The sequence below is a fragment of the Suillus plorans genome, assembly GCF_016647745.1.
Source record: "Suillus plorans strain S12 chromosome Unknown HD556scaffold_7, whole genome shotgun sequence".
NCBI lineage: Eukaryota > Fungi > Basidiomycota > Agaricomycetes > Boletales > Suillaceae > Suillus > Suillus plorans.
The window spans coordinates 233947-258908 of record NW_024537391.1 but is presented as its reverse complement, the minus strand read 5'-3'; the positions used below and the strand labels follow the sequence as shown (position 1 = coordinate 258908).

General features: G+C 48.2%; 12 protein-coding genes across 12 annotated transcripts; 8 read left to right on the top strand and 4 right to left on the bottom strand.

The window, feature by feature from the left end:
• The first annotated feature begins 41 nt into the window (after positions 1–41).
• Positions 42–1294, top strand: HD556DRAFT_1337462 (uncharacterized protein). Its single transcript, XM_041301944.1, has 7 exons — positions 42–144; positions 194–249; positions 302–386; positions 443–506; positions 554–793; positions 842–933; positions 991–1294. Exons 1-7 carry the CDS (start codon positions 92–94, stop codon positions 1109–1111), a joined length of 711 nt encoding a protein of 236 aa, XP_041164888.1. The 5' UTR covers positions 42–91; the 3' UTR covers positions 1112–1294.
• Positions 912–1840, bottom strand: HD556DRAFT_1337461 (uncharacterized protein). The gene is made up of 3 exons (XM_041301943.1): positions 1463–1840; positions 1340–1408; positions 912–1292 (listed from the first exon to the last, which is right to left on the bottom strand). Exons 1-3 carry the CDS (start codon positions 1801–1803, stop codon positions 1187–1189), a joined length of 516 nt encoding a protein of 171 aa, XP_041164887.1. The 5' UTR covers positions 1804–1840; the 3' UTR covers positions 912–1186.
• Positions 1841–1874: 34 nt separating this feature from the next.
• Positions 1875–3365, top strand: HD556DRAFT_1337453 (uncharacterized protein). The gene is made up of 6 exons (XM_041301942.1): positions 1875–2104; positions 2166–2273; positions 2331–2430; positions 2481–2540; positions 2587–2812; positions 2867–3365. The coding sequence occupies exons 1-6, from the start codon at positions 1913–1915 to the stop codon at positions 2931–2933; spliced, it is 753 nt and encodes a 250-aa protein (XP_041164886.1). The 5' UTR covers positions 1875–1912; the 3' UTR covers positions 2934–3365.
• On the bottom strand, positions 3363–4996 carry HD556DRAFT_1337451 (uncharacterized protein). The gene is made up of 5 exons (XM_041301941.1): positions 4502–4996; positions 4357–4447; positions 4130–4309; positions 4015–4075; positions 3363–3964 (listed from the first exon to the last, which is right to left on the bottom strand). Exons 1-5 carry the CDS (start codon positions 4564–4566, stop codon positions 3525–3527), a joined length of 837 nt encoding a protein of 278 aa, XP_041164885.1. The 5' UTR covers positions 4567–4996; the 3' UTR covers positions 3363–3524.
• HD556DRAFT_1337445 (NADH-cytochrome b5 reductase) lies at positions 4997–6661 on the bottom strand. The gene is made up of 7 exons (XM_041301940.1): positions 6253–6661; positions 6099–6180; positions 5884–6040; positions 5415–5829; positions 5329–5356; positions 5215–5275; positions 4997–5160 (listed from the first exon to the last, which is right to left on the bottom strand). The coding sequence occupies exons 1-7, from the start codon at positions 6536–6538 to the stop codon at positions 5146–5148; spliced, it is 1044 nt and encodes a 347-aa protein (XP_041164884.1). The 5' UTR covers positions 6539–6661; the 3' UTR covers positions 4997–5145.
• A 1763-nt stretch (positions 6662–8424) lies between these two features.
• On the top strand, positions 8425–11008 carry HD556DRAFT_1497905 (uncharacterized protein; the record flags this gene model as incomplete). The annotated part of the gene is made up of 3 exons (XM_041308915.1): positions 8425–9251; positions 9303–9470; positions 9530–11008. 3 exons carry the CDS (start codon positions 8425–8427, stop codon positions 10629–10631), a joined length of 2097 nt encoding a protein of 698 aa, XP_041164883.1. The 3' UTR covers positions 10632–11008.
• Positions 10926–12228, bottom strand: HD556DRAFT_1337430 (uncharacterized protein). The gene is made up of 10 exons (XM_041301939.1): positions 11976–12228; positions 11902–11924; positions 11744–11845; positions 11647–11694; positions 11508–11597; positions 11422–11453; positions 11356–11365; positions 11233–11303; positions 11116–11181; positions 10926–11063 (listed from the first exon to the last, which is right to left on the bottom strand). Exons 1-10 carry the CDS (start codon positions 12130–12132, stop codon positions 10934–10936), a joined length of 729 nt encoding a protein of 242 aa, XP_041164882.1. The 5' UTR covers positions 12133–12228; the 3' UTR covers positions 10926–10933.
• A 225-nt stretch (positions 12229–12453) lies between these two features.
• On the top strand, positions 12454–14093 carry HD556DRAFT_875073 (uncharacterized protein). The gene is made up of 2 exons (XM_041311906.1): positions 12454–12877; positions 12930–14093. The coding sequence occupies exons 1-2, from the start codon at positions 12723–12725 to the stop codon at positions 13813–13815; spliced, it is 1041 nt and encodes a 346-aa protein (XP_041164881.1). The 5' UTR covers positions 12454–12722; the 3' UTR covers positions 13816–14093.
• Positions 13973–15776, top strand: HD556DRAFT_1229158 (RNI-like protein; the record flags this gene model as incomplete). Its single annotated transcript, XM_041297273.1, has 6 exons — positions 13973–14323; positions 14370–14560; positions 14608–14776; positions 14823–15341; positions 15397–15592; positions 15643–15776. 6 exons carry the CDS (start codon positions 13973–13975, stop codon positions 15774–15776), a joined length of 1560 nt encoding a protein of 519 aa, XP_041164880.1.
• Positions 15777–16253: 477 nt separating this feature from the next.
• On the top strand, positions 16254–17802 carry HD556DRAFT_1438444 (uncharacterized protein; the record flags this gene model as incomplete). Its single annotated transcript, XM_041305846.1, has 2 exons — positions 16254–16457; positions 16510–17802. 2 exons carry the CDS (start codon positions 16254–16256, stop codon positions 17800–17802), a joined length of 1497 nt encoding a protein of 498 aa, XP_041164879.1.
• A 296-nt stretch (positions 17803–18098) lies between these two features.
• Positions 18099–21186, top strand: HD556DRAFT_1337401 (uncharacterized protein). Its single transcript, XM_041301938.1, has 4 exons — positions 18099–18745; positions 18797–18869; positions 18919–18964; positions 19015–21186. Exons 1-4 carry the CDS (start codon positions 18274–18276, stop codon positions 20902–20904), a joined length of 2481 nt encoding a protein of 826 aa, XP_041164878.1. The 5' UTR covers positions 18099–18273; the 3' UTR covers positions 20905–21186.
• A 1120-nt stretch (positions 21187–22306) lies between these two features.
• Positions 22307–24481, top strand: HD556DRAFT_1304523 (amino acid permease; the record flags this gene model as incomplete). The annotated part of the gene is made up of 10 exons (XM_041299686.1): positions 22307–22455; positions 22506–22644; positions 22696–22807; positions 22925–23069; positions 23119–23338; positions 23393–23608; positions 23668–23743; positions 23794–24122; positions 24183–24416; positions 24476–24481. The coding sequence occupies 10 exons, from the start codon at positions 22307–22309 to the stop codon at positions 24479–24481; spliced, it is 1626 nt and encodes a 541-aa protein (XP_041164877.1).
• Positions 24482–24962: the final 481 nt, after the last annotated feature.

Here is a 24962-nt window from a genome sequence, read left to right as displayed (position 1 = left end):
CATATTGATCTTGATTTGTTGTTTGGTGTTGTTGTCGGACTCCAAAGGGAGTCGTAGCCGCCAACTTGAAGCGTTTGACGCGTGGATAGTAATGAAGATGGTGCGCACCCTTTCGTTGTTGGGCTTCCTTCTCTCGTGGTCAAGGCAAGTCCAATAGCTTTGTCTCTAATACTCCGCTTATTGTCCTCTATAGTATCACCTTTGCCGTAGAATTACACGGGTACATACAATGGAATAAGCTGTGTCCTGGTGAGTCCTCCGTACCGACTGCGTGGCATGCACCTCACATCGCAGTAACCAGACTATGGGGCGCTTGCATCTGCCAAGGTCCTTCTTGATTCAGGAAGGATATCAGGACGCGTCACACGCAATGGAAACTTTTCAATGTAAGGCTGCGTTTCTTTAGAGCACGTTCCCACCTCCACCTCGAACTTGCACACAGACTAGATGTCCCCCCAGGGACATATGTTCTCTCCGTACTATCCCATGATTATTCGTTTGACCATGTAAGTCCTCCCTCTGTTTTTGGGCGGTGCTCATGAGACCCAACTAGGTTCGAATAGATGTCCCTCCTTCCGAGACTCTGCCAGAAGTCCGACCGTACATATTCGGCACTCCTCTGCTTACGACGACCTCCTTTAACCTTCCCTATCCAATCGTGCTGACCCCCCGTCACAAGAACAGATACTTCTCGCCTCGCGAATCCTTCAATCTCCTGGGGATGTTCCAGAGCCCAATGATGATGATCATGGTATTGACTAGCGTGATGATGCTTGCAATGCCCTATATCGTGGTGAGCTTATGTGTGTATGATTTGCTTTCCGCTCTCATGATGGTGCAGAAACAATTGGACCCGGAAACACTCGACGGACTGAAAGGACACGCGACGACTGCGAGTATAGAGAAGTCCATCCAGAATGGCGATCCCAGAGGGTACGTATCCATTGTATGCAATCCATGAGTTGACATGCCTATATCTATATACAATAGGCTATCTGCTCTTCTCTCTGCTGGTGAAGAAACTAAAGCAAGCACGCCTGTCGCAAAGTCCAATACAGGCCCTTCAACGCTTCAACAACGAAAAGGTGGTAAAGGCAATAAACGTCGATGACATATACTCCTACATTTCTTTCATAGAAGGGGAGAAGTGGCTGTGGTTGGAATATGATGTATTACATGCGTGAAACTACGTCGGACGTGGTGATCTGGGCCGTGAGCTAGACCGAGATGGCGGGATACCACCGGCCTTCCCGATTCCGGGGTAATCGAAGACACAACGAAGCACCGTATTTCTGTGAAGATTATAGAGCCTGAGACTTGACAGTTAAACTGAGCAGACCTCTGTTTGAACCGAGCAACTATTGCTTGGGGATTCTGTAAGGAGACATGGGATGACTCCATGCTTAAGCTGAGGAGGAAACTAAGTCTCATCAAGTCGTCTGGCAAAAAAGGAACCACTCACTGGTCGTCAGAAGTGGATGTAACTTCTAAAACATACATATTATCGTTTGCGCTGTGTTCCTCATTGGCGCTAGCGCCAGGTGCCACAGATACCTTGATGCCTGTTACAGCCATATGACTAGAAGTGCTCTGAACCGTTGGTGTGTCCCCCTTTGCTGGATCATGATTTAACACAAGGACATGCTCGTCAGGATGACGCGACAAGAGGATCAAAGGTGAGTCGTCCGCATAGCGATATTCTATGCTTGCATGCGCGAGGGAGTTGGAAATAAGACCAGAGCTGTGCTGAAAAGATGAATGAGATACCAAGAGGTAGTAGGGTGGTTCCGTAGAAGTCGTCATGTACGTTGTCCTAAGTCATAACTGGAGTACTTGTTGGACGATAGTTTTACGTAATACAAAGCAATTGAAGCCACCAAGACACTTTGTGCATGTCATACTTAGTAGTTGAATGCGAAAACCATCACTTCGAGCGCAGGCTTGGATCTCTGACATCTGCTATGCACTCCTTGTCCTTGTTACTGGTTGTTTCTTTGCCATATCATGTGCCTTGTTGTTGTCGCAGGCCATCAGAACTTCACCCGTCAGATCTTGGACAAACGACTGGGATGCTGTAATCATTGCAGCAACATACTTGCTTGTGGTAAGCTTTGTTTACAAAATGTAGGTAGCTTCTCACTATAGCGCTGTCCAATTAACTGTAGTGCATCATATCCATCGCCCTCTGTGTGAAACGGCGAATTGCAGTGCGTCGCCGATTGCAGAGGATTGCGACGACGCACTATTCGATCGTTAGGAAGGAAGTTCCTCAGGTGCGTCAAAATTATTAAGTTTTAAGATGTAGGCATGTGCTCTAAATATCCGTAAAGCCCGTTCATGAGTATATTTCACAAGAATTTGCGCGTTCTTGCTTGGTGGCATATGAATCACAGCCACGCAATACAGTCCACAGTGGGTGGGGTAGACCAGGTAAGCATGGGATCATGTTCTCTGATCATTGATTTCCAAACGTACAGCAGGAACTAGACTTAGCGGTATTCGTTTTCGACGCGCTCTTCTTGATACGATCGCGGAAATTGGTAGGCAACACTACTTCTGCACATTACGTAGTTTTGATCTGGTCAGACGCCCGAGCACGTCTCATTATACCCAGTCATCCAAATTTGAAACCCCATGCACGCATGCTGCATCATTTCAGGTTTCTTCTACCACTCCTGCCAAAGGATGAAGATGGCCACTCGGAATTGCATTACTACGATTCAGCCATACAACTTGCGCGAACGGTAGACAGGGAACCGACGGAAGAAGAATATCAGCGGGGAATGGACGCTGTTGCTTCCATTTTACAGATGTGCGTGTCAACCCAGTGTCTGTTTAGAAACGTTGTACTGACTATTGCAAGCAGGTTGTGGGAGTGCAGGTCGGAGATGCTGGAAGAGTCCAGGATGCAAACGAATAGCGTGATTTCATGAAAGCCTCGTCCTAGAGGACCCACAGTCGGTCCATATCTGCCAACTCCTCATCCTTGTACCCTATCGCATGGAACGTCTGGCACTGGACATTTCTAGAACATCTCCGTATTTAAATAGCATGTACGCAAGTAATTCCAAGCATATCCACCTGCCACCTGCTACCTAATTTATTCAAACGGTAATAAACTTTCGCAGGACAGTCGCCGTCAACGAGAGACATCCATGAATGGTCCAGAGTAGAAGTATGAATCCTTACTGTCATCTCATGTATCACTGATTTTTCTGAAATTTAGTATGGTCTCCTAGGTGAAGAGTCTTGCGCCTCTCATAGCGAGCTTTAATATGTAGTTGCGATCCTTCGCAGTATTACTGATGCTCGTTTCCGTCATATACCTGCGTACTGTTGGTAAATTTCCGCGTAAATGATGAGCATGTTTCGTGACAGCATGACAGTGCAGAGCGCAATTGAGTTCCCCGCTGCATATAGTGAGATTTCTACTCGTCCATCTCCTGTACAAGTAATATATGTAAAATAATGTATGTGATTTCTCGTCACTAGTATCTGGTCGATCCGTGATCTAAAATACACTTTCAATGCAGTCCATTAGCATACACCTCTTGCCAACTCTGCCGCTTACTCCATGCCTTCCAGTATGACACAACTTTTTCCGGGGTTGGCTTACCCAGCTCTGTTTCGATAGCACGCACACCATCCTTGCTCGAGTCTGCTCCACCAGCAACGAAGACAATGCGCGCCAGCCAGGCCGCAAGATGGAAGTCATCTTCGCCGGGTTTGTCGCCTCCAAGGAAACCGCCCTCCGGAAGTATGTCAGGGAGTTCTTCCAGAATGAAGGCCTTCAATGTGTCCCAGTGAGCCCTAGAAAACTCGAAGAAACTGTTCTTGACATTCTCTGGTGCCTTGGATTGGTAAATCGACAGAACCTTGCCGTTCTCAGCGATCTTTGTGTCGCAAAACTCCCGGTAGTCAGCGCTCTGGGAGGTTTCTGAGTGCTTTTCTAGTGCGTTTTGACCTAAGGCAGATAAGATAAGCTAGATACAGGGGTAGCCCTGCAGTACTTACGGTTTTGGATGAACGTCATAGAAAATCCAGACGCTTTGCTTCGCAGTTCGTCCTCGTGACGCTGAAGTCAAAATTGTCAATAAGACATACCCCGTCTGATTGCAATGTGTCATACAGCTGACACCATGAGGAAATTCGGGTCGTACTGCTCTTCATGAATTTTGTTGATGAAGTCAGTCCCGGGGACGACAGCGACACGGTTACTAGCGTGGGCCACAAGGTACGATGTCACCTCAGCAGTACTGGTGTATGCCTTTCCTCCGGCTTGAAAGGTTGGTAATGTCCCTCGGGGATTCTGGTAGAGCGATAAGCGGTCAATATTTCTGTAGGATGAAGACTTACGATCTTCAGGAAGGCAGGAACAAAGTTCTCACCCTCCGCGAGGTTCACGACCTTCTTCTTGATATCATCTTGGTCGTATCCCAGCTCAATCCTGGGATGGAATCAGCGTTGCTTGGACGTGGGTCACGTGGCACATCAGACTCACAAGGCAAGCTCTGGCACGGAAGCCCAGACGGAAGGACCAAATGTGTAGAGGATGGAGTTTGACATTTGTCAATATGAAGGGTAAAATAATGATATGATATGGGAGAAAGTCAGGTACTGAGGATGCTGACTGAAGTCTCCTGTCGCCGCCTAGTTAGTTGGTCGGCCTGACACGTGACAGACAGGCTGCCCAGGTAACAAGTTACAGTAGTGACTAGGACTGTAAGCTGGGTCTGGTTCAATATCTGACCAAAACACTGCTGGAGCAGAGCGCTGAGCACTTGCGCTGACAGGCTAAGTTATCAAGCTTAAGTCAAGGGTTAGGCTGCATCACAGCGGTGCAACGTGGGTTCGCCTCAGTTCGGAGTATTATGTAGTCCGGCGAACCCAAATTCCTACTCTGATCGTCATCCGAAGCCTTCGAGCGACTTCACCTGTAGCTACTGCACTCGTGAGGCCACAGTAGATTAGAACTTATTCAAACAGGCCGATGTCCCGTGTGGTTACGCAGTGGTCAGGGACTCTGCCATTCGTCATATGAGGTGTTTGCTCCTAAACCGCACGTCCCGCTAAGTATAAAACCAAAAGCCAATTGTATTAGTTCGATTACGTTGCCAAATCTACTCCAGGCGGACCAAAATGTATTTAGAAAGCAAAAATCTGTAAAATGACGTTAGCAGATGGGACATCGGCGTTTGAGAGTGGCTTAATTACCTGGTCCTCCAACTTGCTGATTGTGCGAGGAGCAGAGTAATTGAGCTCTGCAAGATGTTTTCTATAAAGCGTTTGTTAATATGTTGCTCAAATTCAAACACCAATTCCACTTACTTCATGGCGGTGATCATCGGTGGTGGACCTGCGTGAGAACCATCAGCTACTTTTAACGTGCGTGTAAGAATGAACACCTGACTTACCGCACATAAGGACCTTGATATCATGATTTGAAGAAGGCATGTGTTTCTCGATCTGGTCCTTGGTTACGAAACCTGAACCACCATTCCAACCCTGCGGAGGATTGTTGAGTACATAGTAAACCTGGAAACGCTCGGGGTGGGCAGCAGCGAGAGCATCGAGCTCCTTTTTAAGAAGAATATCCTCAAAGTTGACATTGGCGTAGATGAGGTTGAGCTTAGTCTTGTCTTCGGCGTTCTTTAAGGCAGCACGGATGATCTGCAACATGGGCGTAATGCCGGTACCGCCCGCAATCATACCAATCTCGCGCGACAACGTGGGGGTATACTTGAAAGCACCCTTCGGGCCACGAATGCGGACCTTGTCGCCAATCTTAAGAAGAGAGATGTAACGCGAAATGTTGCCCTTTTCATATGACTGCAGCCCGAATAAGAATGGCTAGTCAAGTCCTAAGTGGAAACGGCGACTTACTTTGATGAGAAGGTCGAAGTGGCCGAGGTCATCATCGCTGCTAGTCGGGGTATAGCTACGCATGATGTCCTTTCCGTTGATCTCTGCAGAAACCGAAATGTGCTGCCCAATGGGCAGGCCAAGGACATCCTGCGGGTGAGGCAGGGCAAACCGGTAGCTAAGCGGCCACAGCGGTCATTCAATGGTTAGCATGAAGGACACACAATTGAACGCACATGGCGGTATTGGGCGAGATGTCGATCTTTTCTTTGAGTGAGAATTCTTGCCAAACCTGGGAGTTCAGTACTGGCTTTCGTTCTGTATCGGAAATGCGTCAGCGGAAAGACGGTGCCGAAGAGCATGCAACGGTCATTCAGACCACGAACGTACTCGACGAAGGGCCGAACTTGACGAAGATGAACACGCTGCTCGCCACCGCCAGTGCCAAAGCGATCACTTGCGTGTATGAACTGTCGATTCCGAACGCCATTGGAGTGCCGTTGGTATGGTTAGAGGACTTGGTGGTATTGAGTTTTGGTTCTAATCCGATAAGTATAAGTCGCGAGACGTCGTAACCAGCTTCTCTTAGCTTTGTTCGCAGCCAATGAAAACTAAGTACAAGGACAGCTAATGTCGAAAGGAAAGAGACGGCGAACAGAGCTTGTTGGCGGTTCATGTTTCAATGGTTTCATAAGCACCACGTCAACACCACGTACATACTAATAATCAAAACTTCCCAGTTTCAGTCGCTCCGGAAACGCTTAACCAGACTTCTGTCCTCACACAAACTGCGCTTAGGTGGTTCCTCTGTGCACAAGTTACCAGTATTATTATACACATTCAATGCTTGGCTGTGTCTGTTATCTTCGAGCACTGTATATGGAAAGCAAATATTTATATTTGAAACGCGGCGCTTTGGGCCCTACCATAAACGCACCCTGACGACTCGCTCAATAAACCACAAACAAAAAAGGTGTGCATAACACAACTGCGAGTTCGTCCAAGGTGTGAATGAAAAGGCAGTCTCGTCTCAAGTATCACTATACACAGTTTTAGTTTCGATGGCCAAAATGGCTAGCCCTTGTTGTAGCTAACAGACGCTAGTACGTCGCAACAAAATGAAGGCGCAGAAATAGAACCGCGCACCACGGAGTAAGGTGAAAGTTGGCAATGTCGAACCCTATACTGGTAGATTCCGGGTGTGTTCTGAATGAGCTGGGATCTGGGAAATAAGTAAGCGAGCAGTGTGCTCCTGGGGTATGGGGTAATAACTTGAACTCGAGAGGGATATGCCAGGGTTGTCATGAAGATCCCGAGGACTAGGGTTGACGTGCCCAGCCAACTTGAACGGCTAGCACGGGAAGTAATAGTAGTCGAAAGAGAAAGTTGACTTGACGGTGCAAGTTTCGAGTCTTTTCGAGTGCGCCATCAAATAACACCGTAAATGGCGTGCTCTCTGGGATTGCCAGGCTCTCGTTAAGATAAGCTTCGTGATATTGATTGCATCATCGGTCTGTAGTGGGTCTGTGCAGTCAGTTGGGGAGAAGCGGAGTTACGCCACTGCCCGGGATGTCACCGTGACGGTAGTGATCACATTGTACTGCCCAGGCTCGGCCATATTTACCCCGAGCGCGAGTGCCATGTCATTCTTAACACTCAGGTCGCGGGGGGGGCTCGGCTAGTGACATAGCTGACAGACGTGACTACCAAGATCAGTCATTTCCCATGATTCGACGCAGGATAACCTAACCTAGAATGATACTTACATTATCGGTTGAGACAGGTAGCCGAGTGATCAAGTACCACTGCTCGAAGTTGAGGAGCAGACAGATGAACTGTTCCATTTTAGGTATTCAATTCATCGGGGGCGTCAATCGTTTTTGACTAAGGTTGAAAGCGAAAGCAGATTGGGTGATAACGCATCTTGTATATTGCCAATAAGATCGGATCGATACGCCGCAGTGCTGACGGACTTTACAAAGAGATTGAGCTTCGAAAGGATGCGTGGAGCTTGGAGGAGTCAGCCGAGAGCTACCTTTTCGCAGCATAACTTATAAGTCAACTTTGAGAAGGCTTCGTCTGCGTGTTCTGAAGTTCCGAACACGACTCGTCTGGAGAACCGGAACTGAAATACATGAACGTTGAACGTCCGCCGACGTTATCTGGTAAAATGAAAGTAGCGGAGCCGGATTAAATGCATAAGCGATCGGAAAGGAGGATACCACGTTCCCCACACTATAGTGACGGGGCTGTGGTCACTGCGACCGCCATTAAAATGTTACACACACAAGTACAAAGAGCATGGATATTATTATGATTATGTAAGTGGATGGCTAAGTCACTTCTTCCGCTGTACTCTCCTTGTTCCTGGTATCCGACCGTTTTCTTATTTTCTTTCTTTCTCTTCATCCTTGTGTTGTTTTACTGAAATTTATATTTTCATAGCACTTGAGCCTTGTGTTCAGGAATAACGGAGATCTTTTCGACTCCAACTTGATCAATCTAATCACCTGCAGGCAAGGTGACACGCTGGTCGTGTAATTCATATCTTTGGCTCCTGTCATGCAATCCACCGAAAATCAATATTTACCGCAGTTGGTCCAGGCGTCATCTATGGCCACACGCAAAAGATGTCCCCCCACAGCCCTCCGCATTGACACTCCTGCTGAACACAGTCCCCTTATAGTCCTCGCAACGGACGAGGCCACCTCTCCATCTGCCCCCTCTTCTTCCGCTTCCGATTCCGCATCAAGCCCTCAGCTTCTTGCACATAAAAAACCAAGGTCACTCAGAAACATGAAAAAGCTGTCAATTAATCTTCCATCGGCTCAATCTTCGTCAAATTCTCTTGTCTCACCGCTCTCAGATTCCCTGAGTGCTATTGACACACATCAAGACCTTTACCAGGCTATTCGTCCTAGACGGCCGTCTGTGCTCTCATTGCCAAATACTGGTATTGCCACTGTCCTTCATCGAACAGATGAGGATGGTTCTCCCACCGCACCATATGTGAATGGTCCCATTCAAATTCTTCCTGGGATCTGGCTTGGTTCTGAGGACAATGCGCGAGATTGGCCTGGCCTCCTGGAGCGCCGGATCAAGGCGATCCTCAACGTTGCAAAGGAAGTCACGTCACCTTTTGATTCTTCTGCTGCGCAACCCCTGCGACCTTTCGCATCAACTCCCAATCTTAGCTCCAAGGCATCCAAGGCAACGCAATCCACGACCTCAACATATTACCCTGCCCATATTTCCTCTGGGCGTCCAGGCATGCATTACTTGAAGTTGCCATGGTCTCACGGACAGGCAGATCTTGTCCAGGAAGGATTTCCTACAGCTATGACCTTTGTAGATGCTGCACTCAATCGTCATGAAGGCGTACTCATCCAGTGCGTAGTTTCGTAGATGTGTTGAATCTATAGTCCTCATGTTATGTGCAGTTGCCAATGTGGCATCTCGCGCTCAGCTACACTGGTCATCGCCCTTGTGATGCGTGCCGCTGCCATGTGTTTACCTAACGTACCCCCTGAGGTGTGGCAGCTGAAAGGCATGCAAGCAGCATACTCATTTGTAAAAGAGAAAAGTAAGCATGTTGGTCCAAACATGTCGTAAGCAAGCCTCGATTCTCGCCACTTGGTCTTCGATTTCAATGCTGCTTTAATTTTAGTCTCATTTACCAATTATTGGAATATGAAAAGGCTCTCAAAGGCGGCGGTCCCTCGCCCGCCGAATCAGACAAGTCTTCTTTCATCAGTGACGAAGAAAAGGAGTGGGGTCGTCGCCGTAACGCGTATGGTAATGATGAAACGGATGACAGAGACGATGCTATCCAACAGGAGGCTAAAGACCTCGACCGGGCTATGGAAGAACGCATAATCGCAAGGAAACCTTCGGTATCCTCCGTTGCTTCCTCATCGGGGGTGGGCATGGGTCCAGCGTGGCGCAGCCGATATGGGCGCAAGCGAACCGGCTCAGTTGCCAGCATCCATACAACCGGCAGTGTTCTAAGCGAGGATTTGGTTGAAGCGGACGAGGAGCAAGAGCTCTTAGGAATTGGTGGAGGCTTCGATGAAGCCACAGAACCTCGAAGAAGTCCGTGTTTGTCATTGTCCAGCGAATCGCCTGGCACAAGCGAACATAGTACTCAACCTTCGTCTTGTAAAGCTTCGCTCCATCGCCCACCCTTACGAAGCAAATCGTTTGATCCCGTGCCTTCGGCACCTGCAACGAAACTTACATTCAATATTCATCAACCTCCTGGTACGGCAGTGCAATCGACTTTCAACTTCCCTGCGGGCAAGGGCAAGCGGCGACCACCCCCGTTAGGCATACTACCCACGGTACCCCCTTCCCCCATCACACCTATCGCTGTACAAGACAGTCAAGAGACACCCCGTACCCGTCGCCGGACGCCGGCTCGTAAACCAGCGCCACCTCCGCTCAAACTCCGCGGAAACGCCAGTCAATTTGCATTTCCCCCGAAAACTACTCCACCACGACAACTTATTGCCGCGACGCCCTCTCAGACTTTGTTCGTCTTCCCACCTTCGCCCACACATCTCACGACCGCATTGCGCACGCCATCTACCATGACTGTAACATCCAATGTACAGAACACTGCTTACCCATTCCCATCACAACACACCCCACGAGTATCCACCTCTCGCTCTCATGGTCGTATGAGGTCTTTTATTGGCGTTGGGACTTCGGTGGCACCGACAACGGCATATTCTCGCGTTGATGCACGAGGTTGGGTTGGATTTGAGTAAACGACGCTGGTCTGCGACTTTGCACCTGTTATGTTGCGTCGCTTCCTTTCGTACGCGCGTTCGCAGAAAGGCATAAATGAGACTTGTATCATCTAGATCTGTTACGTAGGCCGTTGTTCGCATTTCGTTTGTCCTTCATGTTGTTGTTTTCATCTTCGTGTCCATTGCTTTCGTCTTCGTGTCCATTGTTTTCATTTGGACTGACAGCATTTATTATGGCAACTTTCGCAATTGTGTAACACTAGCTATATCACAACTGGCCTTTGGAATCAAGTACGATGAATGAACTTTCAATCATCCATTCATCCGAACAATCTCCCAACACTCTTCTTCATGGCGCCACTCAGGATCTGCCCACCTATGCCCCCCATTCCCATATTCCATCCAGAAGACGCGATACTATTCGCCCATCTTTGTTTTGCATCCCTGTCTCTGAAAGCGACATCTCTGAGCATCGAACAACGTATAAAAGGCATAAACTGACGCATAGGTAAATCCAACAGCATTGGTGAGATTGAAGACAAGCGCTAGAGCCACAATGGGTATAAACCTGGCCAGATGGTAAGTAACGAACTGAGTGGCACACTTCTTTCCAACTCACGAGAGGCTGAAACGGAGAAAAGAGACTACAAAGAGTAGCAACCAGAGTGCTGGAAACACGTAAAGAGCTATCTGCAAAGTGACATGTGCAGGTGGTAAGTCTAATGTGGAGGTTCTGACTTACCCAGAACATCCTATTCGCACCATGGTCAGAGTAAACTCGACTTTCGTTGGTGGAAATGATACGCACTTGGCATCCACTGGATTTGCTGGTCTTGACGGCTAGCAGCGAGGAATGAGACAGCTAGCAGCAAAAGATTATAAATTCTTTCGTACGTCTCTGCTCTCGAATACCCAATAGCTCTCCCCGTCGTCATCCACCTGGTTCCAGAAACGCAGGCCAACGAGGGTACGACCAGCAACATTCTTTGCACACCTTAATCGATTGTTAAACATGAGCCTCGCGAAAGCTTACTCTACAATTCCAGAAGTCCATTGCAAGTAAGACGACTACCACCACCGTCTACGGGCAACCGGTGAGAAACGAGAAATTCAAAAGGTCTGCCACTCACAGAGAGGACATAATTGTCTGTCAACAGTCCACACAAAATGTACACGACGATGGCGGATGTCCGGAAGAAATATAGGCAAAACAAAGCTGCAGGATGGGCAGACTGAGTGCGATTGAGAATCGGTCTAACAAGTCAAACACGTTGCTTTAGATTCAAACCTGTTTCAATATACCAGCAATGCCTGTGAATCTTTATTAAAGACAATAAAAGAATATATTATGGACATACAAACCTGATTCTGCATCGGCCGGAGTGGAGGCCATATTATTATTAGTAGGTGTCAACACTACCGCAGGTCGCGTATTAGACGTGGTGTTTCTGGACGGAACCTGCACCGTCGAAGTATCGTCAGGTTCGATGGTCTGCAGCAACGGCGTGTTTGTGCTCATTGTTGGTGAAGCTCAAGGCGTAGGTCTGACGATCGACATGACTTTGTCCCTGACCGGGTACTAGGGTATGGTTGTGTTTGTGCTTGTCGGTCACAACGTGTTCAGTTACCATTACACTCATGAATGAAACACTGCAGGTCAACGAAGCTACTCCTCTGCTATCAGCGTCACCTGGCTTTACGGAGCGTCCTGCTGTGCTTCCTGTGGTGCGTCGGTACCGGTTGGGAGGCTCGAATGCCGATGATACCCTGGATTCGCAATATAGGTTTCCATCTGATGCAGAACGGATTGCATTTCTGTTACTCGTCCAACTACATTATAACGAATCACAGTACAGTTCCCTGAACGACTCTTCAGATATCTGGGAAAACTGGCAACATGCCAGAGCCGCCTCGGCTGTCGTTGAGGATACCGGACGACGTACTAGCGAAATATTGAACCAATTCCTCCTGAATCACAGTAGTTCTTTTACCATCCAAACTATATTTTGGACAGCCTTTCCTCTAGAAGATACGGGGTACGCGACTACGAGAGGTGAGCACAATGTCTACAATAATCGATTCGCAAATCATGGTTGAGCAGTAATCGATATGTTGACGGAGGACCATGTTCCTCCGGAGCTTCTCACACACCCTGTTGTAGAAGCCGTAGTCGCTAAGTGTTGGAAATATGGAATGAAAGCTGGATTCGCACAGGATCACGGTTTAAGTTTAATAGGACACTTTGATGCTCTTTCCACACCCAGGTGTGTGGCTGCAGATACGAATCTCGATGTGTAATCCTCATATCATTCACAGAGTTTTACATTTCATTGATGTTTTGGGCCGACTGGTTTTTATGGGTTCACTTATTCACTACCTGCTATATCCACCACACTTCCACATAACCCTTGGACAAAACGAGCAAGGCACTCGAGAGGTTATTCTTACTTTCATGTCTGCCGCATCCCTCGCTCGACGGTGGTCAATACATACTCTGCCGGCGATGCTTGTATTCCCCGCATTCGTCATGACTCTTCCATCTGTCCCTTTACCTGGAAATGTCTCATTCTCCGTGCTTCACATTGCCCTCCTACTCCAGCTGGTTCTCCTTCACCTCCCTAACTCTCCCAGCTTACCTTCCGCAATAAAGCCTGAGAGCACCATACCCCTCTCTACGTTGCTTTCGCACGGAGTGACTCGCATCGTCATACCAGTCACCCTCTTTTTCTTTCCGGTCCTATTACTCACGACATTCCTCGTATCCGCCTCGCTTGTCGACACTCCCCTGTTGGTGTTGAACAACACTCTGGAAGTAACTCCGATGGATAGCCGATTCTCATTCTTCATCCTCTTCATCACTGTCATTATGTTATTATTGGGTGGACTTGGCGTGGCCTTGGCGATGTTCCCAACCTTGGCATCATCAGCCACCTCAACAAGTAAATGGGATCATTACTCACGAGAAATCGGGTTGCACGCACGCAGGTCATTTGTGGAAGCCCTTGTCCAATATGAGCCTTATTACTTTCCGGTTCCATTCAACTTGCTCCAACTTGTTGTGCGAGTGCCTTGCATAGCGTTCTCTTGGTTGGGGCATCCAGTGATTCCGTACACAGAGTCAGTGGAGAGGGTGCTGTGGAGAGTCAGTGTAGGATTGATTGGAGCTGTGATTTCTGGCTTCTGGCTTTGGGGTCTAGCGTGACCCGACCCGATAAACGTGTCAGGTATTATTAGATCCTGGTATTACCGTTCTTCCATAGATACTGGCATTACTTTTTAGTGTAGTCCATACCAAGTACTTATGGGATAATTGCTCAAATCGGAAAGTTCAGACTCGAAACTCGTTGCGACCAACTCTCATGTCGAAACGGAAGGCGGAACCCTCCAAACGACTTGCGAAACGACGGAAGGGAGAAGTCCCTGCCTTTGGTGCGGAAACTCAGGATGATCGGGTCAATCTCGCATCGAGCCTCTCTACAGCATCTGCCTTTTCCACTCGCTCAGTGTCATCCACTGGCCCAATTCCTAACCTTTCAGCATTATGCGCGCGCTCCTTCGTCTTAAACCTGCGCGCACTACACGAAACTCGTGATGATTGGGAAAGCACGCTCAAGTGGTTGAAACTTATACCCGACAATCTGGTGCCCAAACTGTTCGCTATGCTGAGATCCTCCTGTCCAGAGATACTCACCAACGCAATGATAACTTCCGTATGCACATTCCTTACCCCCCGATATGTTGCTCATCTTCCGTTAGTATTTTTTACGAGGCCCATCGATCGTACTGACCAGTGACCTCCCAGCAGTGAACAAAATCACAATTTTGGCTGTCCCTGGAGCTGGCAATTCACTGCATGAGCTACACCTTACAGGATTCGTTAAATTCGCTGACTCTGTGTTTGCAACTGTCCTGCCGTCCTTGCCGTCCCTCAGAGTCTTGGTTCTTCGGTGAGTGTGATTCATGACTGCGGTTGGGAGGCCCTGATTTTCTGCAGTGGTTGCGTCAAAGTGGGGTCCGCCACTGCGGAAGCTGCTGCACGGTCTTGCTCCTTGCTTTCAACTGTGAACTTTAACTACACCGCTGTGCCGCCTGTGGCGCTTGTCCCACTCCTGAAAACTTGTCCTGACCTTAAGGTGCTAAAGCTTGCCGGGATACCGAACTGGGTAAGTAGCTTAAACTTTTTTGAACTGTTGATTCATTGCAGCCTAGACTGATGCAACCTTTGCAAAATTATCTTCTGCTGTATTCCAAGACGAGAGTTTCAAACTGAGGAATATACAAACATTGAAACTACGTCATTTGGGCCTTTCAGAAAGCTCAATTAGTTCTTTTTTGGCCCGCTGTCCGAACCTCATTCGGCTGGACCTCTCCTTCACGCATGTCCACCGACCACTGCTGGTTGTATTAACAGAGGCGAGAATTGAAAAGCTGTCCTTGACATCTACTGCGATTTCCAGCGTTGATATTGTGGCGCTCGTCTCTAGCCTTCCTCACATCAAATATCTGGCTCTCGGGGCATTGGGAGGTAGACAAGGGTCGTCGGTAGCTATTGGGAACACCTCTGCGATGACGATGACGGACCAGACGCTGGAGTCATTGACAGACGTGTTGAAGGATTTTGGGCAACTCGAAAAGATCAGTTTGGTCGGAAATACAAAATTGGGGGCTACTTTTCGTGGTAGTGGAGCCCTGGGATACTTCATCCAATGCGCCGGAAGGAAATGCAAGGTTGGTATCCATTGCATTTTTTTAAAAGCTATATCATGCCTGAATTCTGTATCAGTACCTCAACTTGTCAGGTGTGCATCACCTACAGTCCCTTCATCTTTCTGGGCTTTTGCCGCAAGATGCCGAAAACCAACCACCCAGACTCGAACAGCTCATTCTCAACAACACCGGTGTGGACGATGATGCCACGCCTTATCTGGCATGTTGCTCGAATCTTGTGGTGCTGGAACTAGCGGGTACAAAAATAAGCAGTAAGCGGACGTGCTGTCTTGGGTTTTGCCTTGTGGTTGAAGTACTGCAGGTGCTGGTCTCTTTTCTGTCATCGACGCCTGCCCTAAATTACAAACGTTGAACCTCACGAGCTGTAGGGGCGTAAGTGTGACTGATAGACGTCGTTTTTTCGAGGTGCGTGTGGCTAGAACAAGATCTGCATGATTGAGAGTATTAATTATGTAAAACATATATAGGCGTGGAAGCACAACTCAGAAGAAACTTGAAAGAGTCATGTTTTCTAGTGGGACCGTACCCACAGTGGGAATCAGGCGGTTTACTTCCGCAGAACCAATTGCTCCATCCTTCCATATGTCAGATACACACACTTACAACACGCGCACGATGTGTGAGAGCGGAATTTTGCAGAGCGCATTGTCATTTACAATGAGCTAGACGATTGTTACATAATTTTTCCGGATCGCGTAGAGTCGGCCAATAAAAAATGGACAATCCTTTTTGTCTCCTATATTCATTTGTGTACGCGTTGTTTGGTTAGCTCTACCTTCCATTCTTTGTTAAGTATGTCGCCCCGGGGTGGTGTGATATCGACTACTACTACTGTGTTAGCGCCCTCATTCATTTGTTTCTCTTTTGCCTCATCTTCTGTTCCTAACACTCGTTACCACTTGACATTCATTCATGTTTCACTATTCTGGACGTCTTGCTGGGCTCGACGAAATGATCTTGAAGATCAGCGCTCCTTCAAAAATTGCATCTGCAGTATCAACATGCACCCTCGACGGCGAGCCATACCTTAAGGTCAGGAAGGTCAAAAAGCGCAAGGCTCAGCGGGTATCTCGTCCACCCCTTGCGGACAAGACACTGCCGGCTGTGAATCATGTTGTATGTAATAAAAAACTCGCTCACCGGCTGGCCTTTAAATATCACTGAATAGTCAATTCAGCACCCCCACGCTTCTGGGCCCTTAAAGATACAGTGTAAATCATCGGAAAAACCTGCCGCTGTTGAGAAGCCCCGCGAGGAGCAGCAGAAGCTTGTTCCTCCCGACCAACCCGTTACTCACGTCAACAGCTCACAATACAACATTGAGTCATTTCGCCCCCTTCCCCCTGTGCCATCTGCATCCACACTGCAGCTACCTTCCTTTCTCAATTTTTCAACCACACATTCGTTAGCATCTCCTTCGCCTGCAAACCAGTATCGTAACAAGTCTTCCCGCTCCCTCCCAGCCACTATTTTGTTCCGCCATTCATCTAGCCACATCTCATCCACTGGACGAGTTGTTGTTCGCAAAACTAAGAACAAGAAGGTTTATGAAGGACCGCACTGGATTCCTGCCTTCCACCATCCAAATAGTCCTTATGTTCCGTGGCCATCTGCCGTACGGCATCGCATTCTTCCTCCATTGATGCCGGAATCACCTATCTCACCTCTTTACTCACGTAGTGGAGCTGTCGCACCAGAGCCATGGGGCTCGGATTCTACCACCGAGACACAAACGAATGTGGAAAAGCGTTCCAGTTCTTGGAAGAGCTTCAAGAAATCGGTTAGGAGCGGCCTAAAGAGCGTTAAGAGCGTCGTCTCGCGCATTGGCAAGGTCCCGAAACTCTCCTGTGGGCGTTCAGATATAAAGATGACGAATCGTAGCGACGACCCGGTCTCATCTGCGGGTGACTGCATGGTGTTTACGCAGAACCCATCCCCAGTCTGCCCTGATTCTCCTATCAAAGATACCTCCGTCTCACGAGCTTCGTTGGGCAGTCTTGTATCATCAGACTCTGCTACCCTAGCTGCATGGCTAGCTGAACGGCATACCTCTAACACTTCATGCGAGTCTCCTGGGATGTCAGTGGAAGAGTACGAGATGATGGGTAGTTGGTTGGACTTACGTGTCGGAGATGGGGAAAGGGTCTGTGGCGTTCCGGATTGTGATGCCCATACTTCAAACAGATTGCCCGACACGCTTTGCCACAGACTGCGGGATTTCCATCCTGTCGACGCCACCTTTAACGAACCTGTGCCGAAGAAGACGACATTGCCTGTATCCACGCTGGACCTTCATTCGTGGCCACATCCATTTTACTCCCTTCCGCGGCTACCATCGCAAGCATTTGTCATATCTACGAAGGAATTGAAGACCTTGGACGACCCGAACGTTGAACGTTTTGTAATGTCCAAAAAATCACGTGAAATAAGTATGCCTGGAGGATGGGCGTTCACATCATGACTCTAAAATTCTGTGGACTGATGTATGTTTATCACAAAACCTAGCATTGTGGCGTATGTGTACTTGTTCACCCCCAAGTGTACTGGATGGCACACAATCTTATTTTATGGGTTGTACTTGATCGATAATAACTGTACAGGCATATCTTTTCTATTCTTTTCTATTTTGTACCTATAGTCACTGTAGTTTTGTTCATAATTTTCATTTCATCCGTTTGCTTCCGACGAAGAACAAGAACAAGGCAATCACTATGATGGGACATCGCCTTGTCCGTAAAAGGAAGGTGTTGAAGATGGTGAAACCACAAACAATGCCGTCGAAGCGTGTGGACACGTTTAAGTTGCGCTGTGGCCGCTTGTACTTCAACAGCAGATTATAAGGACCGAACATAATTAGACTATGCGAACCACATATCACTTCCCCCAGCACCATCCCCTACCTTTCATTTAGCCTCCCCCTACTTGCTTCATCATGACCTTAGCACGACAGCAGATATCGCAGTCGGAGGCGGACCCAACCTTGCTAGTCTCTCGAATATCGTCTCCGAGTCCAAGTTGCCACGACGAGAAATCAGTAAATGGACTCCCCACATACGCCGCACCATCCATCTTTCCACGCGACTACAACGTGCCATCGTGCATAGACCACACCTCACAGTTCTTTGAGCTTCTTACTGCGCCCTATCATCCGCCAGCTTCCCTGAGTCCTTTGCGGCGTGCAACGCCCCGTCAAGAAGATGCAGAGAGGTGTGCAGCAATGGTAGACTGGGGCGATACGGACGAGGATTCAACGCCACAAGAGGGATCTTCTTCTACCTTGCAACACGAGTCTTCGTTGCCTGAAAGCTCCGCTAAGGATATCTCGATATATGTGCCACACGGTCCATACGCATGGGCAGCTGGTGAGGATATCCAACAAACAGAGACATTGTTATCCCTACGACGTGCGTTTGATCGCGGAGTTATCTTTGTTCGTCTTACTCACAATGATTTAGAGGGCTCGATGTGCTCAGCCTATATACAAACCGGTGTTATTGCCGGACGAAAGATCACTTTTATCAGCCGACGGTGAGAAAATGTCCCAAGTGATGATGATCATTGACTTAATATGAGATAGATGGAATCTCGACAAGCAAGCGGATTGGATCGGTTTTGATTCCGAGGTTCGTGCGCATAATGCAAATCATTCGTCTCCTGAACGTCTGTCTTTCAGATGGCTCTCTACAGCTCAGAACAATACCTGAAGCCCCTACAAGGCGTCATTGTTCCTCGCATAATCGGTGTACACATTCTGCCAGGCGCGATCAGCTTTGCTATGGAATTACCTCATCAAAGTTTTTGGATGGAGGCCTCTCCTACCATGCCCGACGTCCTCAAGGAACGTGCTATGCAAGGGCTCGAGATGCTCCATTCGCGAGGTATTCTTCATGGAGATATTGAACTTCGTCACGTTCTCATCGGCGGGGATGGCGCCGTTACATTCATCGATTTCCAACTGAGTCGAAGTACCAATCCTGACGAATCCGTGGGCTTGGAGAAGGCGGAGGACGAAGAGTTTCGTTTCGAGAAACGCTTACTTGCATTCAAGCTTGACCTCCACGGTGCTCGGGCGAGTGAAATCCAGAAGACTGAAGCGTTCGTACAGCGTACTAAGCGAAATAAACGGAGAGATGCGTTGTGGAGACGTCGCTCCCATGGAGCTCGCACGGGATACATTCCGCCTTATGAGGAGGAGCCTGAGGAGGAAAAGATTGTACCGCCTGTCCACCCTCATGACTTGCAGGATACATGGATGAAGAATTCAGACGCTCCCCCAATACGCGTTGTTGTTCCTGGACAGAGTACAGAAGAGGTGAAGGCTGCTATTCGGACATTCTTTGAGTCTCTAGCAGAATCCTGTCCTGACCAAGCGCTTTCTCAACCACTACCTTCTACTGGGGACAGGGCAGAAGCGTCTGAAGCGGCATCATCGACATCATCTCTCACGTCGGCAATCGATCTCTCTCCAACTGCAGTCCACGAATCGTCACCCTCATTGGCGGGACGCAAGCGTCATAGAGAATCTTCCCCCTCTCCCTCCCCCCACGCCTCTCATGCTTCATTCGACTCGCGACCCTCGAAACGTATTCGTCATGAAACAGAACCTTCGTCATCTGCTCGCGTCTCCTCCACTATCCATCCATTGCCAGGAATGTCCAGGGTCAATCCTCGTGATCGTGTACACATGTGGTATTCAGATCTCCCCGACAATGTTGAAGTTCCTCCCGCTCCCGTCCGTGTCAGACCTCTCTCCATGACCGCTGCGCTTATCCGACAACAAAATATTGCACTTTGTCGTGAGGCAGGGCTTCCTCATGCTGAATTGGTCGAGAGGGGCGAGGTTTCACCCATGGACGCGGTTCGTCACTATTTGCTAGCCAAGAAACGTAGAGGGATAGCTCGAGGCAATCTAATCCGGGAGCGAGATCGGGATGGATACTCGCCATACGTTCATCATATAGAGAGGTCACGCCAACGTGAGCGCTATCTCATGCTGAAGGACGTGAAGAACGCGTACACCGCCACCTGTGAAAATGCCCCCAACCTGTTAGATATCGCAATGCCAGCAGGAGATGACGCATTTTCCACTTTTCTCCACATGAACGAGCACAAAGATGTACCGGAAGGCCCCAGAATATTGCAAAAGACAGAATACGAGTTCGTGCAGAATAGCCGGAAACAGGCTATCGTACTTACGCCCTGTCGAGGGGTACTAAAACGACGAAGAGAGGATGACCCAGTTCAGAACTTCTTGCCTGCGACGAATTCACCTAATCCTGCGGTACCTGTCGGTGATACTGGCAGCACTATTCCTCCGCCTCGCAAGAAAGCTCGAACCAAGGGCCCATCCCGCAAACCAGCACGTGCCCGTATACCCCTGTTCCACACATCAGATCCTGGGTCATTGGAGAGCAACAGAGCAGCAAAGGTCAAGCTTCCGCATGACCGTGATCTGGCTAGGCGATGTTCATCATCGCAACCTACATCAAGCATTGATTTTACACCACCATCGTGGCGCGGTTTATCCGTTTGGATGGGATCTTTAATGGGATGGTCACATTGATCTTGGAACGTTTTTACCTTATTGATACCCCCACTTTTCGGATTTCGACTTTCCGTGTAATATTTGTTGATTCAAATGCTTAATACGAAGGAACAAGTATATTCCTGTGATAGATCTCGGGGAGACCGAGAAGACTTTACTCCGTGACTGAAGCATGTCGGAACATGTCGAAAGCTACCATGCGTAAGCTGTAACGGTGAAGTTGAAGGGCCGGGCTTACTTATGTAAGCATTCCCAAAAGCGGAGGAGGCATGCGAGCGAGCTCCGAGGGACGCAGCGGAATGCTGCTTAGCGATTTCTCACCTCAGACCGTTTCCGAACTGGCTTAGCCCTGCTCGCGTCGCTGCCGCTTATCATGCAATGCCTCATTCACTCCTAGTTTTAATTAATCTCGCCTTTCCCAAAGGATCGTCAGTTTTTCACATGAAACGACATAGTCCGTGAAAGAGTCGGGCCTCAGGGAAATCCCTTAGCGTATGCTAAAGCCTCATCCGCCCAACTATATCATATCATCAATTTGCAGGCACAAGTGCAGCCGTTTGTGACCGCATGTGCTGTAGTGGCTGTTAGCATCGCAACCTTGTAGTCCAACTGAAGGTCACAAGAACTGCGGTCGGCCCGATGCCCCAGTTTTCCTTGGCTCAAGACGAGCCCAGCTTTCTTCCTATGGTATTAAAATTCTGTGGCAATTGAATCCGCGTGATTGGTTTGTTTTTAGAGCACATGCACATTGCAGCCCTGGCCTGCGCCAAGCTGTTGCGAGATCCGTCACGGGCAGGTCTGAGCCTCCACACCATGTCACGAGAGCATACAGCAAGAGCCCAGCCTTGGCTTGTCAAAATGCAATTACTAGCTGTAGTAGCAGCTGAAAATAAGATACAGTTGGCAAATTAGAATTGTTTATCAACAGTCCCCATGGTAAGTTACCGAGCAGCTAAACTCACTCGTTTCTGAATCCTGATGGAGTGAGAGACTGGAGATACATACTTTTTAGAAGTATGACCACGGATACATCATGATGGCAACCATTAAATGAAAAGCAAGTAGAGTGTGATCAGTGGTCACTGCTCCGTGAGTAACGTGATTTACGTCGATTCCTGTATTGATTTGATGCTTATGCTGTACAGTTGAACAATATTACAGGAACTACGTGTTATGCTCATACTCCTTCCAGCTAATTTCTCAGATAGATCCGAGTCTGAGGAGGTTGGAGCGATGCATCCACACCGTGCCTGACCTGCGTAATCCCGCTCGGTTAATTCGGGTATGTAACTTATCAGACGTGGCGTCTTTATTCAATCAACAGTCCGTACTGCCACGCCCCCACACGCTCATATATCCATGGGCCGTACTTAGATCCAAGTCTTATCTTTTCCTTCCTACCTCACGAGCGCTCCCCGAAATGAACGTAGAAAAGACAGACCCTACTGCTTATCGCACTAGCAAAGGCGAAAGCTCTGACGCCTCAGACCGCGATGGAGAGTCTGTCCAGGGGCCCGCGCGGCACACCCTCCAACGCAAACTCAAGAATCGTCACGTCGCCATGATCAGGTCTGTTGTTTTCTTCTTCTTTCTTCTGATCAATTCTCACATCCCTCAAGTATTGGCGGTGTCATCGGTACTGGTCTTTTTGTTGGAACCGCAAACTCTCTGAGGAATGGAGGTCCCATTGGTCTCTTGCTCGGTTACATCGTCATGGGCTCCATCGTCTATTGCGTCATGATCACTTTGGGAGAAATGGTATACTTGCTGCACATCCCAGACGTACCTACCTGACCTTTATTTCCGTAGGTGGCTTACCTGCCTATAGCTGGTGGTCACATCAAACTGGCTGAACGTTTCGTTGACCCTGCGTTCTCTTTCGCCATGGGTTGGAATTACTGGTATAACTGGACCATTGTCTGTACGTTCCATTCTTCCTCCTTCATTTCTTACATTTACTCACCTCTTATCTTTCAGCACCTGGTACTTGAGTTCGATGCATTTTTTAGCATGCCTGCTGACACGTTTACCATCTCAGCCGAAATTTCTGCTGCTGCATTATTGATAAACTATTGGAATAAAACCGTCAATGATTCCGTATGGGTTGTCATATGTCTTGCCGTCGTTCTCACCATTAATATGCTCGGTGCTGGCGCTTACGGCGAGGCCGAATTCATATTTGCGTGCGTACCGAGTACTATATCCTGATCTCGTGTCCTCAGATTACTACAGATCCATCAAGGTCATCACAATCACTGGTCTTATCATTCTCGGTATAGTCATCGATTTGGGAGGTGCACCAAACCATGACCGCATTGGATTCCGCTACTGGAAAAATCCTGGACCATTCGTTCAGTATAATGGCATCTCAGGTGCCAAAGGACAATTCCTTGGCTTCTGGGCTGTTCTGACGGAGGCTGCTTTCTCGTTCATTGGAACCGAGATTGTTGCTGTACGTTATATTCTAGGCTTATCAATAAATATATTGCTTACGAATCTCACTTAGATTGCTGCTGGAGAAGCCAAGAATCCTCGTCGTACCTTGCCCAAAGCCATCCGTCGAGTATACATCCGTATATTACTTTTCTACATCGGTGGAACACTCATCATTGGTCTGCTTGTACCATCCAACAACCCATTCCTCAATTTGAACAGTGGAACCACCGCCCAGTCTCCATTCGTCATTGCTATTGAAACAGCTGGAATCAAATCTCTTCCTTCTGTAAGCCACACATGGCCTTCCCTTTTTACCTAGAAATTTCTCATTCCTATTCAAAACAGATCATCAATGCTTGTTTGTTGACCTCGGCATGGTCCGCCTCATCTAGTGATTTGTACACTGCGTCTCGTGCGATTTGTGCGTATACTTGTCTGTCAGCCAATTCATCGAAATTAACGCACTCGTAGATGGTCTTGCGGCCTCAGGAAATGCTCCCAAGTTCTTCCTTAAAACCACACGCAACGGGTTGCCTTACGCTGCTGTCCTCTTCTCCGCCGCTTTCTCCCTTCTTGCCTTCATGGCTGTGTCCAAGGGTGCGGGCTCAGTGTTTGACTGGTTTGCCAACATGACATCCATCGCTGGCCTTATGACATGGTTTGGTATTTCGGTGACGTACCTCCGCTTCTACAAGGGCATGCAGGTGCAAGGCATCGACCGCAAGACGCTTCCTTACTACACAAATCTCCAGCCATACGCAGCGTGGTGGGGAGTAGTTGCAACGATCACCATATGTTTCGTACGTCGACCTTTCATATCCGCTAATATTGTTTAGACTGACTATTCCTCCACTCTCTAGTTCAGCGGATTCAGCGTCTTCCTCAAAGGAGGTTGGAATACTGCAACTTTCATAACCAACTACATCCTTCTCATTACCTGGCCAATCATGTACTTTGGCGCTCGTTTCTACTATGGCTCTAAGCCCGTTGCTGCAGAGGACATGGATTTCACGAGCGATATAGCTGAAATTCTGGCGGACACGTATGATGAACCCCCGCCAAGGAACAAGATGGAAGCATTCTGGCAATGGCTGGTAAGCATAGCTACTCCATTTTGCAATTTCTGACATCACTAACGTCACCTCACTTGCAGATGTAATTATACCTGCAATAATACCTAAAGTCCATTGATTATATCACTATTTTGTAAGCCCTCATGACCAATTGCCCGACATACCTGGTTGTTTGTCGTATGTCACTGCCAACTCTACCAATATGATAATATCTAGTCAACTTGATTCATTGTCTTGCTGACCAAAATGTGACCTTGTCCTTACTTTTAGACAAAAGCACAGCCTGTATCTAGCAGAGAAATGAGGTTTTTTTTTATCGTCCATGAAACCAGTTTCTATTTGCATACTATCGTTCACACCTACGATTAGTAGAGTATTTCACAATTCTATCTGTTATTTCAACACTTGATTGAAATTGGGATCTGAAATTTGAAACGCTCCATTGCATCGCGGCGGAATGAGTTTCGGGACTTATATTGATTTCATGTATTCTACCTGGCGATACGAGAGTTAAAAGCGTAATGAGTGAAGTACAGTGGGAAGATAATGTTGAGGACGGAAACCGAA

Excerpts from the sequence above, each read along its gene's own strand:
- HD556DRAFT_1337462 (XM_041301944.1), top strand. The coding sequence starts at position 92 with ATGAAGATGGTGCGCACCCTTTCGTTGTTGGGCTTCCTTCTCTCGTGG. Across the intron at positions 387-442 it reads CGCAATGGAAACTTTTCAAT|ACTAGATGTCCCCCCAGGGA; the intron begins GTAAGGCTGCGT and ends ACTTGCACACAG. Across the intron at positions 507-553 it reads ATGATTATTCGTTTGACCAT|GTTCGAATAGATGTCCCTCC; the intron begins GTAAGTCCTCCC and ends AGACCCAACTAG.
- HD556DRAFT_1337461 (XM_041301943.1), bottom strand. The coding sequence starts at position 1,803 with ATGACGACTTCTACGGAACCACCCTACTACCTCTTGGTATCTCATTCA. Across the intron at positions 1,409-1,462 it reads ACATCCACTTCTGACGACCA|CTTAAGCATGGAGTCATCCC; the intron begins GTGAGTGGTTCC and ends TTTCCTCCTCAG. Across the intron at positions 1,293-1,339 it reads GTTGCTCGGTTCAAACAGAG|AAATACGGTGCTTCGTTGTG; the intron begins GTCTGCTCAGTT and ends TAATCTTCACAG.
- HD556DRAFT_1337453 (XM_041301942.1), top strand. The coding sequence starts at position 1,913 with ATGCGAAAACCATCACTTCGAGCGCAGGCTTGGATCTCTGACATCTGC. Across the intron at positions 2,274-2,330 it reads TTAGGAAGGAAGTTCCTCAG|CCCGTTCATGAGTATATTTC; the intron begins GTGCGTCAAAAT and ends ATATCCGTAAAG. Across the intron at positions 2,431-2,480 it reads CAGTGGGTGGGGTAGACCAG|GAACTAGACTTAGCGGTATT; the intron begins GTAAGCATGGGA and ends AACGTACAGCAG.
- HD556DRAFT_1337451 (XM_041301941.1), bottom strand. The coding sequence starts at position 4,566 with ATGTCAAACTCCATCCTCTACACATTTGGTCCTTCCGTCTGGGCTTCC. Across the intron at positions 4,310-4,356 it reads TTCCTGCCTTCCTGAAGATC|AATCCCCGAGGGACATTACC; the intron begins GTAAGTCTTCAT and ends TCGCTCTACCAG. Across the intron at positions 3,965-4,014 it reads TATGACGTTCATCCAAAACC|GTCAAAACGCACTAGAAAAG; the intron begins GTAAGTACTGCA and ends TATCTGCCTTAG.
- HD556DRAFT_1337445 (XM_041301940.1), bottom strand. The coding sequence starts at position 6,538 with ATGAACCGCCAACAAGCTCTGTTCGCCGTCTCTTTCCTTTCGACATTA. Across the intron at positions 5,830-5,883 it reads ACTTCGACCTTCTCATCAAA|TCATATGAAAAGGGCAACAT; the intron begins GTAAGTCGCCGT and ends TTCGGGCTGCAG. Across the intron at positions 5,276-5,328 it reads CCGATGATCACCGCCATGAA|AAAACATCTTGCAGAGCTCA; the intron begins GTAAGTGGAATT and ends AACGCTTTATAG.
- HD556DRAFT_1337430 (XM_041301939.1), bottom strand. The coding sequence starts at position 12,132 with ATGAGCACAAACACGCCGTTGCTGCAGACCATCGAACCTGACGATACT. Across the intron at positions 11,695-11,743 it reads CAGACAATTATGTCCTCTCT|ACGGTGGTGGTAGTCGTCTT; the intron begins GTGAGTGGCAGA and ends GGTTGCCCGTAG. Across the intron at positions 11,454-11,507 it reads GGGTATTCGAGAGCAGAGAC|CCGTCAAGACCAGCAAATCC; the intron begins GTACGAAAGAAT and ends CCTCGCTGCTAG.
- HD556DRAFT_875073 (XM_041311906.1), top strand. The coding sequence starts at position 12,723 with ATGTTGACGGAGGACCATGTTCCTCCGGAGCTTCTCACACACCCTGTT. Across the intron at positions 12,878-12,929 it reads GATGCTCTTTCCACACCCAG|AGTTTTACATTTCATTGATG; the intron begins GTGTGTGGCTGC and ends TATCATTCACAG.
- HD556DRAFT_1337401 (XM_041301938.1), top strand. The coding sequence starts at position 18,274 with ATGACCTTAGCACGACAGCAGATATCGCAGTCGGAGGCGGACCCAACC. Across the intron at positions 18,870-18,918 it reads ATCACTTTTATCAGCCGACG|ATGGAATCTCGACAAGCAAG; the intron begins GTGAGAAAATGT and ends AATATGAGATAG. Across the intron at positions 18,965-19,014 it reads GGATCGGTTTTGATTCCGAG|ATGGCTCTCTACAGCTCAGA; the intron begins GTTCGTGCGCAT and ends TCTGTCTTTCAG.